The sequence below is a fragment of the Lepus europaeus genome, chromosome 6 (genome assembly GCF_033115175.1).
Source record: "Lepus europaeus isolate LE1 chromosome 6, mLepTim1.pri, whole genome shotgun sequence".
Taxonomy (NCBI): Eukaryota; Metazoa; Chordata; class Mammalia; order Lagomorpha; family Leporidae; genus Lepus; species Lepus europaeus.
The window spans coordinates 71,575,232-71,592,634 of record NC_084832.1 but is presented as its reverse complement, the minus strand read 5'-3'; the positions used below and the strand labels follow the sequence as shown (position 1 = coordinate 71,592,634).

The 17,403-nt window shown below is 41.0% G+C and overlaps 1 protein-coding gene across 2 annotated transcripts in view; it reads right to left on the bottom strand.

Annotated features, from left to right (window-relative positions):
- The window catches only part of DCLK1 (doublecortin like kinase 1), a 393,955-nt gene that overhangs the window by 171,727 nt on the left and 204,825 nt on the right, over positions 1-17,403 (bottom strand). For both annotated transcript variants that reach the window (XM_062194372.1, XM_062194371.1), the window contains exon 4: positions 13,440-13,539. In XM_062194372.1, the coding sequence (XP_062050356.1) occupies positions 13,440-13,539 (100 nt within the window). The remainder of the gene's footprint in view (positions 1-13,439; positions 13,540-17,403) is intronic.

Here is a 17,403-nt window from a genome sequence, read left to right as displayed (position 1 = left end):
CCTTCATTTATGTATATTATAACATCAGGTTCCTATGATAAAATAAATTTGAATTCATGTTAGTTGCCTTGAAACCCTCCTACATGGTACATTAAGCAATTCTGATTTTCTTATCTGGAAATACTGTTGCATATGGTAACATTTTATATTTCACTTGAGGAAGAAGCAGCCGTACTCATTTTTCCCCAGATTTTTTTAAATGTACACCAATCTTCTGACTTCTAATGGTATTCTCAGAAAAATTCTGTTGAAAGGCTGTCAAGTGTGAAACAAATAAACCAAAAACTGTATTAAAACATGGATTTGTCTAGGTTGACATTAAAGTGGAAGGGCAAACCTGGAAAAAAGGAATTGTTTTCCAGAGCTAACAAATTTAAAAGTTTTATAATCTCAGTTCTCACCAGCTGGGTGAGGTCATATCAGAGAGCTGCTGAGCTGTCACATCAGTGAGACATCAACAAGTGAACAAAAGTCAGTTATTGAATCTGCTGGCACTAATGTAGCTTAATAACCAAGCTTAACGCAGAGATTGATTTTGTCTTTGAGCAGGGCCATGCTCATTTTCATCCTGACCTGACAGTGGTTGCTTCTGCTCACTTTCCTCTGCTGTGCTAATATGAGCAGAACTCTTCGGTCCAGTGGCTGGCATTTCCTGACAGCCCTGTTGCTTCTCCTTGGCTCTGTTCTCTGATTACCTGACTGGGATTCACATGAAACTCCTCCTATCCATTTTAGATCTCTAAAAATAGTGGCACTCACACTTCCACAGTGATTCTGCCCATGGAAATGTGAGGATAAGTTACCCACACAATAATTTTTATTTTTACTTTTTTTTTTTTTTTACTAAAATCTTATCCATTTGTTTGTTTTCCAGAGCTTTTGAGAGAGACAATGTGGCTTTAGGCAGTGAAGAGTCAAGAATATCAGTGTCTTGTTTTATTTATAACACAGTAATGAAAATTTTTAAAGACAGCCTCTATTTACACACATATCAAGTTAGTACCTAGTCTTGAAACTGAATTTTAAAATCACCTTCACATCAAGTATTGGCAACAATGACTTTTTTCATGTCCTATGCTTTTCTATAAGGAGCTATTTAACTTTCCAGAACTTTTTTTGCTTGAACTCTAACACTGTCTGACACATAGTAGACTCTTAACACATGCTTCGTGTGGGGAACTGAACTGGAAGACTATAAACAGGAATAAAAACAGTGCATATGCTCTGTAGACCTATTTTAAGAAGAAAATCCTGAAGTACCTGCACTCGGAGGCACATGTGATCTAGTGGAAGAGAGAGAAGAATCTGTTATTTTCCTCGATTTGTTTAAAACGATCAATGGAAAGTCCATTAGGCTGAGATGACTTCAATGCTTCAGATTCCTATGTCAGCAAATTGAAACTCAACTCATTGTAAAAGATAAAATGAAACTTAAGCTTAACCAATCAGAAATTGTCAACTAGCAACTTTCCATTGGAATAACCCAAACAAGACTACTGCTACATTTTAACCAATTAAATATTTTCTTTGTCTTGATTCTACATTTACCACATAAAAGCCTTACCCCCATGTCCCTGTGTTGAAGCTCAAACCCTTTCAATTTTGTGCTGCCCACTTTATGAATTGCTGTCTGCTCAAACTTGATAAAATTGTAATTCACCCAAGTTTATATTTTGACAGTTCACTACTGAGCTGCAGATGGAGATCCACTCAGCCAAGACTGGACATCAGGCCTAAGGACACCTTGTCATAACTGCCCTAAGAAAACATACGTGAGTTATTGTAGCTTTTCCTTTCTTTTTCTTTTTGCCTGAGAGTTTTTAAGCAGCTATGCTACTGGTCTTTGGCTACGCACCTGGAAGCATAACTTTTTTTGGGAAGTGCAAGGACCTGGAAATCAGACAGACCTTATTTGAACTCTCTTCTCTGCCATTATTTATCTCCGGGCAGAATTTGGATATATAAGGGTTTTAAATGGCCAGAATTAATGACTAAAATGAATAAGATGCTATCTGGCACGATACAATTAAAGCACTGGATAGAGGTTCAAATATGCAATTAAGTAAGTAGGACCTGGGTTGACATCACGTCTGAAGGCCTCAGAGAATTCAGCTGGCCAAGAGCTAATCACCCTGCATCGTTTGCAGCTGCTAAAAGATACGATACTCACCCTTAGACTGAGGGCAAACAAGTTTGATGCCTCTATCAAAAAAGTTTTATCCTCTACGCTCTTTGGAGCCTCCATGAACATGTTGTGTTCAGTTCCGGGTGACATTTTAAATAGGATATTGATAATATGACTTTCCAACATAGCAGAGTGCTCTTGAGAGAAAACAGTGAAAGGAACTTTGCCCAAGAAAGCTTATGATTAAAACCAGTTTTGGGGAAGTTCTGGGCTGCAGTCCTTAAGCATCCAAAGGTTGGACAGGTGAAGTTAATTCCTATTGCAACCACTGTTTCAGCTAACATTTCTCAGGCCCTTTCCAGGAGTACCCTGATAGGTGCTGGGTATGCAGAGAAGAATGATACACAGGACTAACAACAAGGCCCTTACAATTCAAAAAGGTGAAATGCGAAGAAGAGTCTGGTATCCTTACTTTCCATCCCAAATCTGTTACCCACTGGGGATGAGACAAGGATGCTTAGTTTTATGTGTCAACCTGATTGGGCCACAGGGTGCCCAGAGTCAAATTATTTCTGCATATGTCTGTGAGGGTGTTTTTGAATGAGATTAGCATTTGAATTGGTGGATTCCATAAAGTCAATGTGTAGACTTCATCCAAACAATTCAAACAACCGAAGGCCTAAATAGGACAAAAGGCCGAGAAAGGAGGAATTCAGGTTTTTTCCGGCCTCACTGCTTGAACTGGTACATATCATTTCATCCTCTCCTCTCCTCGGAATGGGATTTGCACCATCAGAGTCCGTAGTTCTCAGGCTTTTGGACTTGGATGAAATTGTATCACTGGCTTTAAAAAAAAATAAAATAAAATAAAAAAATAAAAAAATAAAAAAAAAAAAGAAATTGTATCATTGGCTTTCCTCAGTGACCACAGCAGCCCCAGGGACTTTTCAGTCTCCATCGTTATATGAAACAAAAACAACAAATCTCTCTCTATCCATATGACTCTCTCTCTCCTGTTGTGTTTTTCTGAAGAATCCTAATGCAGTGACTGTGGACAGTTTCTTAACTTCTCATAACTTGGCTTTCTTTATTTGTCAAGCAACACTGAAGAGCTTTTCTGAGAATTGAATGTGATAAAATATTTATAAACTAGACATTCTTTTATAAAATGGAAAAACCATAACACAAGGCACAATTACCAAAATGTTGTACTAGAGAAAGCAGTAAAGGGCTGGAAAAAGAGTCATCAGTAATTTCAGTAATTCACTGAAACCAAGTAAACAGGTCCATTAAAAGGCAATTGTTGGGCCAGAGCTGTGGCTCAACTGGCTAATCCACTGCCTGTGGCGCCGGTACCCCGGGTTGTAGTCCCGGTAGGGGCGCCGGGCACTAGTCCTGGTTGCTCCTCTTCCAGTCCAGCTGTCTGCTGTGGGCCAGGAGGGCAGCGGAGGATGGCCCAAGTGTTTGGGTTCCTGCACCTGCATGGGAGACTGGGAGGAAGCACCCGGCTCCTGACTTCGGATCGGCACAGCGCCGGCCATAGCGGCCATTAGGGGAGTGAACCAATGGAAGGAAGACCTTTCTCTCTGTCTCTCTCTCACTGTCTAACTCTGCCTGTCAAAAAAAAAAAAAAAAAAAGGCAATTGTTGAATTGGACCTCAAAGGACAAAAAGATGGGGAAGATAGAAAGGAAGAAAAGTGTTCCAAGTAGATGGGACAGTATGAACAAGGGCAGGAATATTGAAAATAACCAGATTTGGGGTAAAAATAAAACACAAATAATGCTGTGGCTGGAGCGCTGAGGGACACAGAGATGATGTCAACTGGAAAGATACAACAGAGTCAGATTACAATGCCCCAGAGAAGCACACCAATGGGCCTGTGGGCCCCAGAGGGCTAGCGGAGGAACCCAAGAGAATCCATCTGTGTTCAAACATGGAGGGGAACAAAGACTAGAATCAGGAAACCAAGTTAAGACATCTTTATCTGAGTATAAGCAGGAGATGATGAGGAATTGATCTAATACAATGGCAGTAACACTGCAAAGCAGGAGGATAAAATGTTGGTATGGAGTGAAGGTGAGGGTGAAGTGAAGTGAAGATGAATAAAAGATGACTGTGTTTTTGCAAGCTTTGTGTTAAGGAGAATGATGATGCCACAGATCAAACTAGGAAACAGAGGAAGACAGGTGACCAAGAAGATGGCGAGGTTAGCTGCATGATGTGCTGAATCTCAGGCAGCCGTGGAATAATCATATGGAAGTTCATAATGGAAAGTTGGAGCTCTTGAGGGGAGTCAGGATACAGACGTAGATTTCAGAGGATGAACAACTAGAAGTTGAGAATGTGTAATCAAGCTGGGTTTGAACTCTGCCTTCAACACTAGCTGTGTGGCCTTGAACAAATTATTTATCATTTCTAAGCCTTAATTTCCTTAATTGTAAAATTGAGAAAATTATACATACTTCAAAGGCTCTGCTTATTGTCTACCATCTGGTTGCCATTTGTCACCATCGCTGTCTACCGTAACCATCATTGCTGAAATCATTAAAGTCAGTGAACTTGGCGAGGAATAGAGTAATTAAGTGGAAAAAAAAGGGTTGAGGAATGAATCTTAGGGAGCAATTATGAATGGATATATGGCAGAAGGAAACCTCAAGAGGCTCAGGAGAAGTCAGAGAGGTGCAGAAGCCAGGACAGCAAAGCACCTGGAAGGTCCAGGGGAGAGAATTCCAAGGAGGGAACCATCACAAATGTCAATTGCTGCAAAGAAGTCAAGGAGGATAAAGGAAACAGAGAGAGAGAGAGAGAGAGGAAGAACATCAGATACAGTGATTTGAAGGTTGTGTGCTAGGGATGGAAGCCAGCTGACAAATGTGATAGGACTCAAATGGGAAATTTCACCCAGACCCCAAAGAGATGTGAACCAGTCACCAAAGTGAATTGTGAGAAGGATCAACTTCCAGGAGTCAAAGCTTATATAAATATATATAAACTAGTATAGGCCTGAGTCTCATTACTCACATCAAGGGTATAAAATCTGGAGGCACTGGAGATCAGGGATCTGTGAGGAAGAGGATTTCTGTAGAGAGAGCTGTGCTCTCCATGAATCCTGTCATTCCAAGAGGGGTGCTGCTCCCCTCTACCTTGACAGGGGCTTCATCGGGAGAATGGGAGTGCTTGGTCAGTGTCCTCTGTGAAGAGGGAAAGGACAGACCATGTTTACACATTTGGCCTTCACCTCAAATCTCTGGCAGCACAGTAAAGGAGGCTTGGTTATAGTGATGTGGAGCTAATTAAACTCTTCTCAAGGGAGTCACCTAAAACCAACAGGGAGAGCTTCGGAAAACAAGCATTGAGAAAGATACAGGCCAAGCTGGAAGAAATGGAACTGACCACATCCATCAAGGAGTGGAAGGTTCCCAGTTTGAGCCCTTGAAAAATCCCTGAAAACATGCATTTAAAAAGATAGCTTTAAATAACTTCTCCCGGCCCCAGGTGTTTTAAGTCCAATAGAGAGTCAAGTAAGGACTTTCTGCTTTGCCTTCCTTGTCACCCTGCCCCACCCCTCCCAGCCCCATTCCAGTCTCCAAGATTCACAGATAGCAGGCAGCAGGTGAGTGAGAGGACAGAAGGCATCCCGCTGGCCTATCCTTCAGAGTATGGCAGACTTTGTTGGGCACTGGATGGGTGTGGGAAAAGAACTCCAGTTCTGAATGACTCTCATGCGGGACTAGATATTTTCACTTTTGAGTTGAGATGGTAATCGGAAGCTTTCTTAAGAGAGACCAGAGAAATCCTGGGATTTTCAAGGTGTCATCTAATGGCAAAAGAAGAGCTTCTGCCACTATATAAATCTATGAAAGGGCTAAGGAAGGTAATTAAAAATCTGATAAAACCTTCTAATTTTGTGTGCTCAATGTGCCAGTCACCCAAAGGTGTAACTCATGTGTTTGTGAGTCAGAATGAAGAAATTAGGTTTCACTCATTTTTCAAAGGAGTGCTTTGGAAGAGAAAGAAAGGTCCCATGTTTTGATGAGATGACAGAGATGGTTAAAGGATCCTTTAGCATAGGAGAATCTGGGCCATGAGCATAGGCTGAGGAGGAAGAGACAGTAGAACTAGCATAAAACCACGAACCTACGGGAGCAATGGGAAAGCAACACTGGCACAGCAAGATTACAAAAGGGCAGAGAGAAAACAAAATGAAAAACACTATCACCACTTTAGAAAGGAAGAGAAGCTCCTTCTGAAAGCTGATGGAAGCAGATGAGAATGTGAATGAAGACACAAGAACACTCTGATCTGCAGGGAAAGGAAAAGAAAATACAGTTTACAGCCGATGATTTTGATACTCCCAGTGGGGTAGGAGGAAAGCTTATTTTCTAAGAATGAGGGAAGTGGAAGGTATTTATTTTCCTAGAGAGCAGAATTAAGGCCACTCTCTGCACAAGCTGGAGGGGCAGAGAGAGAGATTAGTTTGTGTTTAAGGTAAGAATGGACTTGTTAAAAATCAGCAATAGTAGAGAGTGGAATTGGCCTTCTTACCATGTTGTAGGCTGAGGGTTCCAGCTGGGTTCTTGATGGGCTTGGCAGAGCACCTGTGGGAATGCTACCTGAGGAGAATTTCTGTAAGGAGGGCACTGATGACTCCTAAGACTCTTAGTGTTCAGGACTCATATTCAGTGCTATATTTTGAAGGATTTTCCATGTCAATAATTCACATATCACTGTTACTCAATACAATAACAAGTAGCCCATGGGGAACAGAAAAGAAAAGGTAAAGAAAACATCACATGTGTTACACAATGCTTTGATTTCCTTATCTCTTTGTAGCAGAGGAACTAGCTTATGGTTGAGTTAGATTGTATCTCCAAAGTATAATACTCTCGATATGCCTTCATAGCTTGACAGTTGATGACATCTGAAATATTATTGTGTCCTGAGAATCTTACTATTTATGCATGAGCTCTAAGATAGTTGTGGTCAAGAAAGTCTCCTGACCCCTCTGGAGTGATTCCTCTGCTAAGAGGAAAATGGGAACACGCCAAGAAGAGCAAATCGCATTAGACGATGTGCTCTCTATTCCAATCTCAGAACAAACAGAAGCCCCAGCCCCTCTTTCAAAAAGCAGGCTGAATTTTATAAATCATGCAATCAGGCATGATCATACCAGATTTTCTATTCTTTTCTATTATAACAATGAAATGACAGAGAAACTTTGCAATTATTCAACAGAGCAGCTTTAAAGTTTAAAGCAAGAACTGCACATTCCTAGAACTAACAACCTTTAAAACAATAAAACATACCAGCACCAACAAGTACCATGCAGCTTAAAGAAATCTACCCAGACTCAGTGTGAACGGGCTTTATAACTCAGCTAAGAGTTCAATCTATAAAAAATTGTCAGTCTGTTGCAGGCCATTCATCTTTTTAGCATAATATTACTCCTAAGAGATAAAATCCATGAGAACAAGAAGCAATATTGAATGTTCTGGGGACCAAGTTTAGTGCCTATGATCCTTTGATCTTTAGACATAAGCAAATTAAAAGTCTCTACAAAGGGTCATGTTTTATGTAAGTGTTACTGTCTACAGTTATCTGTGCTAGCACATCACCCAATGTAGAACAAGTTAGGGTCCCTTATTGAATAAATGAGTGAAGGACCAGAAGAATGAATGAATCATCAGCAGCTCAAAAACCACTGGGTCTTTATCCAGACTCTCAGCACCTTCCGCTGTTCCCAATGGCCTGCATGTTGCCCAGCACCTCTAGCCCTGGGCACGCAGCAGGACCATCCATGGCATCTTTGGCCCAAATCAATGCGGATATAGCAAGATGGAGATGTTTCCCAAGGGATAGACCCTTGAGTGCTGTCAGTTTTAAAAATCTGACCAGTCCTTCTAAACATGCTTTGGTTTAATTTTCCAGAGAGGAGTGGATATCTTCAAAGGCCCTATAATACCCTCTCACCTCTGCCATAGGAATAAAAGTCGAGAGTGAGAAGAAAGCACTTGTTATCACTTTCTGGCTCTAAAGAGCACCAAAAGCAGATCTTGATGACATCTGCCTCCAATTAAGTCCTGCAAATGAGTCTATGTGGCTGAGGCCAGCTGCGATCCACTAGGAGGTATATTTCAGCTGAGGTGTCATTCACCAACATCATTCACAGAGTAATAAGGAACACAGTTTTGTACGTGCTTTGACATTTATTGTCTCATTTGAGGTCCATTACAACTCAGGGAAAAAAGGTTTTCTACAGAATAGGAAGCAGGCCTGGAGAAACAGAGACCACACAGCAAGTGGGACATAGCTTAGGCGAGATCTCTGTCTTCCAATTCTCTTCCAATACTGTTGTTTCTAGCCATGTGTACTCATCTTTCAGAGCTGAGGAAAGCAATCAGGACCTTGTGGCAATGTGTGCCTGATGCAACTTCTGTCTAATCTCATTTAGTACATGAGTCCCAGGAAGGTGGTCAGTGTGGAATATTCTAGAAATGTTTGTCAAGTGTTTTCTGAATATCCAAACCATGTAGGTCCACAGAGAAGCTGAGGAAGTCTCTGCTGCAGAATGACATATGCAGGAAGAACACCAGATTCTAGTGCAGAGAGAAGTTGAATTGGAATTCCCTTCAGAGATAGCACACTACGCGTATATGTATATGCACATGTATGTGTGTGTACACATGCACGTACATAGGTACACACACATACCATGTCCCAAAAATTTTAGTGCAGTTTCCAGAGCTTTAATAACTTCAGAAAGACAAACTTATCAATAAAAACATTTTAAATCTTAATACCTTACATTTCCTCTACACTTAGATTTGTGAATGTTGGATAATGTATTTCTAATCATTTTTGTTTCAGTTTGCACTTGTGACCTTCAACCAGAGGGGCTGATATAACTTATAACACACACTACACCTCCGACATACACAGCAAATGAACTGTATCACACGGCATCTCACACTAAGCCTGGAGTCAATCAAAAGTAATTTTCACACATGCTGTCATGAAAACTATATTGCTCCAGATGAATAAGCACAATCTTTCTTTTCCTTTTTTTTTAAACTCTAGAACACTACTCTTTGTTTATACCAATTCAACTTTATTTTCCTAGATATCATCCACTTGTTAGAATTATTGCAGATCCTATCCAGACTTTGATTGTATTATCTCTCCTCCCAGTGTTTTTCATCCACATACCTTTAATATTCTCAAACAGGCATTTCTAATCACATAAAAGCATGCAGAGTCCAAGGCAGAATCCTGTGGTGGGACTCTTAGCAAACAAACTGGGTCTCTACCTGCAGAGACATTACAGGCTAATTTGAATAGCAACCTCCTCCAACACACTGGACATCAACCTATAAACCAACAGCTTTCAGACAGGCTACTTCAATCAAATATAAATACAACCACTCATATACCATCCAGATATACATTATCACCCTAGCCAAAGAAGGGCTCTGTCAAATGTACTGCTGAAATTCTCAGACTATCTAAGGGCCTTGTTCTAACCCCCCAGCTGGGGACCCTAACTCTTTGTGATGAGGGGGCAGCCTGGCCACAGCTCTGTTGCTTGTATATGCTAATAAATACATTACAATCACTAGACAAATTGAAAGATCAAAACCAACAAATGAAAACTAGCTTACTTGGAACCCAAGTTCAAGTAATATCTGGCCAGATTCCAGTGACATCTTCTGTGGGTTGAACCTTGTGCCCCAGAAAAATACATTCAAGCCCTAACTCTTAATACCTGTGATTATGATCTTATTTGGAAAATGGGTCTTTGTAGATGTTTTCAAGTTAAGATGAGGTCACACTGCACAGGGTAGGCCTAATCTAATAATTGGGATCCTTGTAAGAACATGGATATAATGACCCATAGTAAGATCACAAGAAGATGGAGGTAGAGATTGGAATGAGGCTACCACAAGCCAAGGAATGCCGAGAACAGCCAGCAGCCAGCAGCAACTTGGAAGAAGCAAGGCAGGAATCTTCACTAGAGCCTTCAGAAGGGCAGAGCTCTACTCACAGCCCGATTTTGGACTTTTGGCCTCCAGAACTATGAAACAATAAATTTCTGTTGTTTTAAGCCACTCATCTTGGGGTACTTTTTTACAGCAGTCGTATCAAAGTAATACCACATCTAGCAAAACTATTATGGGGTCTTCAAAAAATTTGTGGAAAATGTGGTTTATGAAAAAACAATGCAAGGATTTCCAAATTTGTACCAAAAATACATGCATTGTTTAGTTCCAGTTTTCTGGGAACTCTTAAAAATAGCTGATATGTAAGCTTAAAGTAATACCTATTGCCAACAGAATCAACAGCACTTTGGGGATTGGTTGATCAATAAACAAGGATTAGAAAAGTGAAAGGAGAGGATTGTCGATATTTAGACTCTGGAGCAGGTGGTAGGCCTGATGCAGGGGAGCTGGGGAAGGAAGTTGAGTGGGTGAAGGATTTGGCCATGTTTGGGTGCATTGGCCTTGAGGGTGGGGCAATAGACCTAAGGTGATCTCCAGGAGCAAATTCATCACAAGGATGTGAGCTGGACATTTCTCACCAGAAAAGCCCTGCTGCTTTTAAAGGGCAAGAAATCACAAATTCGTCACTTTGTCATCAGCGTATAAACAACACCATGTTGAGCTTCCTGTCTCCAATTTGGCATTTCCTTAAGGATGTTTCTTCATTCTAAATTAGACAGCAAGCCATGCAGGGGAAGGATCTGCAGGCCCTTCTGTCTATATATAGCGCACTCTATCCACCACTTCCAAGGTGCTAAGACACCACTGATGGATGACGATGTCTCTAAAATGCTCACATTCTGAACCAGCATGAGGAAGACAGCTTTTCCGCACGTGAAAACATAGGGGAAGAAGGAGGCTCGCTCGCAGTTCCTAACACTGACTTGCCTCCCATGTGGCCCTACGAAATATACATCTGTGATGGCAAAACTTCTCATTGGCAAGACCTTAAGAGGCGTCCCTAGGAGCTTTTCTAGCAGTAGTTAGGGGGGATGTATTATTGCTAATCCCAAACACACTGGGAGCCCAGTTAATTTTGAAAGATAAAATAAAAGTGCTGCCTTGCGGCAAAAGGGCACTTCTTAGTACCATTAAATCCAGTACAGCCCTGTGCAGGGTGAGCAAATTAATTCTGGAGATGTCTGCACCCCATGCTGACACCCCTTTATGGAAGCTACCATGGAATAGGCAAATCAAGCATCAACGTGCAAATACCATTTAGCAAGTAGAGATAAGCCAGGCTAAATCATGCTCAGAGCACTTAAAAAAGATTCAAATTTTAATACATTAGCACCAGAACATGCTGTACAAGCAACAGGAAAATTGCAGTTGTCAACGTGTGAATTTAGTCTCAGGGTAAGTTCATCCAAGGAAGTAAAATCTCAATTTAGATTCTTTTTGCTACCCACCCCTTATCCACGTGTTTCTTTTAGAGTGGAGGAGGACATTGTTACTCAGCAAATATTTTTCACACCAAGAAGGGTAGACTCATCAGGATGTCAAGTGCTCACCAAAATAGTCTGAAGCAGTCCTTCCTAGAGCCAAACCACAATGTCCTGTGGGATATGTGTGTGTGTGTGTGCACACATGTTTCTAAGTCTGTAATTCTGTGTGCATTCTTTTTTTAATGAGAAAGGATTCTAAGAGGAAATTGCAAGGGATTTTCTCAAGTTTCCTTTTTTACCATTCTCAAAAAGTCTACCTATCCTCCATCATGATTGAGTAGGGGTAGGTGTAGCATCCTGGGATGACAGCACGCTGTTGGGAGGGGAAAGCTCCCCAAGCCTAGTCAGGTGGGAGAAGTGGCCCCACATCTACCTGGGAACTGGATAGGAACAAGAGGGCTTGGGAATGCATAGCCAACTTTGCTGATTTGAAACTGAGCTGTATTCCAGCTCGGCTTTTACAAGCTGTTTTCTATATCAAAGCAACAAATAGAACTTTCATTTCGGAACGCATCTGGTCTCTCAGACCATTCTATCAGAAGCCACTATTTTCTTTAAATTGAAAGTTAAGGCAGTTTATTTTCTCAAAACTGTGCTGTCTGTCAGCTCTTCCTCCTGGCTCCTAACATTCACATGTTCTACACAATGGCAAGGCTGTCTTATCCTCAAAAGAGGATAAGAGATGGTGAGACCCTCCCTGACGACATGATATGTCTGACATATTTACAAAAATCTTTGCCCTAAAAGGCACATCAATCACTGATAAAGATGAAACGTATTTGGAAAAGATTTATTTAGAGGGGAAAAAATGCCAAACTACCCTTCCAGTTAGGATCCTTGAATCAAAATAAATTCTTCAAATGACATAGCTACACATATTTTAATCAAGCATTTGACATTTCATGACAAACAACTGTGGAAAGCTTAAATAACTGATTATATGCATGTGCATATAATATAGCTAGTGTATGCAGATACACACCTACATCACTGACCTTATTATTGTAGGTGCTTTATCACTACCCATTCACTTTGTAAAAAGGCTGCTGGTTATTTTTTTTTGCATTGACCTAACGAAACAATTCATTATCACTTCAAAAAGTATTTCAAACTATACAGAATGTGTATTGTCAATAAATTTGTAATATTTCCCAAAATAAATTCTAAGTCATGTTATCTAGGAAGGGTCTCTTTACACAATTGCCTTGTTTTGCTCCTGTTAAGATTCTGAGATAATTTAAAGTAGCAAAAAGCCATTCTTGGAGTCACACTGTTAATATCCATCTCTTAAGAAATTCTTTACCCTGTACAGATGATCACATCTATTGTCTTAATGGAAGGAAACTACTTTCCTCCTTTTTGATACCTCTAATATGCTAATGACATACAAATTCCAAAGTATGTCAATGAACAGTGTTACTAATCCATTTCTCCAGGTAGAAATTAAAGGAGGTGACATGGGAGTTGAGCCACAAAAACATATTCATAATTGTATGATCACAAATCCCTTGACCATAAATTCAGAGAAAACCTATGTAATTAAAATATAAAATTAAGAATTTTTCTATAAAATATGAATGTAGTTATTAAATGATTGTAAATTAACCATCAGTAATTTATTCTTCTACATTATTTGGCTTTTCCAATGATCATTTCATCTGTTTCCTATATTTTAAAAAAATCAAAGAAATTCAAGATATGGAAAAGACATGCTGGTTGAGGATCTGAAACTGATTTGGTAGCTTTGGAGTTGACATAATCTTGGCCTGGTGCAGCTCATTTTGGAAAGCTGCCTCAAATTTCCCCTGGTTTTGAACTTTTTTTTCCTTACCACTTTCATCTAGCAAGAAATCATCCTGGTAACGGAACTTCTCCGGTCCACATGCAATAAAAATGTCATCATCACCAAAGAAGTCCTGAAGGCACATCACCTACAAGAGAAAAGCATGGTGCTCAGCGAGGGGTCGGCAGAACAGCAATTACAACAATGCATCCCTGCCAGCAGACATCTGCATAGAGCCCCTTCCCGTCTCATGCAATCAACAGGGCAGCTTCTCCAGAGGAATTTCAAAAGAGGTCTCCCAGCATCTGTTCCTAGTAAGAAGCATGTTACGTTTCAGTTCTGCAGGAAGACGGGATAAGGCAAGTCGAACCGGTAACTGTCACATTTATTACTTGATACAGCAATAGGCTATGAGGTAAGAGCCCTTTGTTTCCATAATAGAGTGGATGCGCCCACATGTGCAAAAGGCGCTCCCCTTTACTCTCTGAATGTAATGCTCGTTGAGAGCAACCAAAGTCAGCATATGGTTTGAGCAACAAATATGTTTTTTAGTAATTGAGACCATCATATGCACGTGGTAATCGCTGGAGAAAAATATGTGTATCACAGTATGAACATAAGAACCTCCTTTAGACCCATTATACCTCTACTTGAAAAGAAAATGGAACTCTTATAAAAGGAATAATTAAAAAATGAAGTTATTGCTGAGGTTTAGCTGCGGAGATAACAGTAACTGTATACCTATCACCCAAGCAATGCTAAACTGTAAAACTCCCAGGCCACCCAATTTCTTATCATATAAATGGAAAATTTCAAGCAATCTTTGGACCTTTTTTCAACTTATCATCCAATGAGAACTTTGAGAGAGCTAAATGTCATTTTGGAAGGAAACATGGTCAAAATGAATAATTTTCAAGGATATTGCCTTTTGTCTTTCGATATGCTGTGTAACATTTAGTTCACAACATGTACAATGCCAACACCAGCAACACTATTGATTTCTATCTATTTTCAATTTCCTTTGACCACTTGGCCAAATCAAAAGGTGGTCCACTGAAGGCACCCATTCAAAGCTGTATGAAATAGATCTTCTAATAGCATGTCCCCTGGGTATTCCAAGAACACAGGCAAAGCTTCTGGAGTATTAATTCTGTTGACCTGTGTTTACTATTAGCATCTCCCTTCCTTGTCTGCAGTTCCGTCTTGGGTATCTCTGGGGTTCTGCTTTTTGTCAGTGCCTGAGAGTATGACCCTGACACGTATCACATGTGCACTAACACTTATAGAAGAAAGATGGGAGAACACAGCGTTATTTAGAGTCCCCAAATGCAGTGATGTGTGGGCTTCAGATAGTCCTTCCAAATAATCTCTCATTCCTGAATAATCACTTGGCTGGAGTTTTACAAGGGAAATTTCTATAACAGCTTGGTAATCAACATGAAGCATGAAGAGGTACAACTGTGGTTGTCAGTGCTGGTTCTGTCTTGAAAGCTAGAAAACACAGGTGGTTTGAGAAAGACATTGTAATCACGGAGGAGATGGACCACAGGGCTTCAAGGGTGGCGTCAGAAGCTGTGACCTACTTGGCTTACAAAGAGGCTCTTCATATTCAGAACCTACCCTCCTTGTTACTCCTCTTTCTGACTCCAACCCTGACCCTGCTCCCTGTCCTGACACAACAGTCCCCACCCTAGCTTTCTCTATGAGCACTGGCTTCCTTTCAACCAACTCTTATGGGCCATTTTCTTATTTTTTAGAGGAATTTATTAATACATTAGATTCTCAGGGTCACAGCAAATCCATGCTAATTACTACAAAACAATTTCATGAATTCTTTTTTTTTTTTTTTTTTTGACAGGCAGAGTGGACAGTGAGAGAGAGACAGAGAGAAAGGTCTTCCTTTTGCCGTTGGTTCACCCTCCAATGGCCGCCGCGGTAGGCGCACTGTGGCCGGCGCACCATGCTGTTCCCATGGCAGGAGCCAGGTGCCTATCCTGGTCTCCCATGGGGTGCAGGGCCCAAGCATGTGAGCCATCCTCCACTGCACTCCCTGGCCACAGCAGAGAGCTGGCCTGGAAGAGGGGCAGCCGGGACAGAACCAGCGCCCCGACCAGGACTAGAACCCGGTGTGCCGTCGCCGCAAGGTGGAGGATTAGCCTAGTGAGCCGCGGCGCCGGCCACAATTTCATGAATTCTAATGTTAAAGTGATACAATACAAAGAGAACAAATTCAATGTAGTGTTCAGATACAAATCTAAAAACATAATGATACTTCCCCCTTCCTTCCTTTCTTCCTTTTTCTTTCTTTCTTCCCTTCTTTCTTTACTTCTCTCTTCTCTCCTTCCTTTCTCTTTCTTCTTTTTTCAAATTTCTGAGACAACTATTTAAATTTGTACTACAGTGAAAGACTCAATGTGCCTAAATAAAGTTCAACATGTAAAAGGTAAAAAGAACATAGTTCAGCAGGAATATAGGCAAGGACTATAAACAACAATCAAAAGAAAAGATGTCAATTTCACACATGTACAGTAAATTTTTTAAAAATCACAGATGTTTAAAACTATCGTAGTACATAATTATTTTTACATTTTTCTCTATTTGAAAATTTTTATTTTTATTTAGTTTTTAATAGATTCAATGTGATTTGTAGATACAATTTTTTTTTTTTTGACAGGCAGAGTGGACAGTAAGAGAGAGAGAGAGACAGAGAGAGAGAGAGAAAGGTCTTCCTTTACCGTTGGTTCACCCTCCAATGGCTGCCGCGGTTGGCGCACCATGCCGATCCGAAGCCAAGAGCCAGGTGCTTCTCCTGGTCTCCCATGCGGGTGCAGGGCCCAAGGACTTGGGCCATCCTCCACTGCACTCCCGGGCCACAGCAGAGAGCTGGCCTGGAAGAGGAGCAACCGGGACAGAATCCGGCGCCCTGACTGGGACTAGAACCTGGGGTGCTGGCGCCCCAGGTTCCTAGTGAGCCACAGCGCCAGCTGTAGATAATGATAGTCCTTTCTTCCCTTCCCCTCCCTCCATCTTTTCTTTTCCCTTTCTCTTTCTCTCTCTCTTTTTTAGTTTTTGAGATGATATATTTTAAAATTACATTACTGTAAAAAGGCTTAATGCTTCAACAAATAAGAAGTTTAATAAGTAAAAAGCAAAAAGCCCCTACTTTAGTGAGAATATAGACAATAACCATAAATAATAATTGAATGGGAAAATGATCATTCACTCATACACAGTAAATTTTAAAGTAATCACAGATCACCAAAACTATAGTAGTATAACATTCTTAACCACTGCCAAAGTTATAAAACAAGGTTTTACAAAACTGTATTTGCAGCAATACTGAAACACACAGACATTTCCTTTTTCTCTCTTTTTGTTTTTTGAACTTTAGCTCCCACATGTGAGGGTCTGGCTTATTTCACTCAACATGATGCTCTCTAGTTCATCCATTTTGCTAAAATAGTAGATTTTCGCCGGCACCGCGGCTCAATAGGCTAATCCTCCGCCTTGTGGTGCCGGCACACCGGGTTCTAGTCCCGGTCGGGGTGCCAGATTCTGTCCTGGTTGCCCCTCTTCCAGACCAGCTCTCTGCTGTGGCCCGGGAGTGCAGTGGAGGATGGCCCAAGTGCTTGGGCCCTGCACCCCATGGGAGACCAGGAGAAGCACCTGGCTCCTGCCATCGGATAAGTGCGGTGCGCCGGCCACAGTGCGCCAGCCATGGCGGCCATTGGAGGGTGAACCAACGGCAAAAGGAAGACCTTTCTCTCTGTCTCTCTCTCTCACTGTCCATTCTGCCTGTCAAAAAAAAAAAAAAAGTAGATTTTCATTCTTTTTTATAGCTGAATAATATTCCAATATGTATATATACCACATTTTCTTATCCGTTCACCTGATGATGGACATCTTGTTTGGTTCCAAATTTTGGCTACTGTGAATAGTGCTGCTATGAACATAATGGTGCAGTATCTCTTTAATGCATTGTGCTCAAGTCTTTTTGATATATACCCAGTAG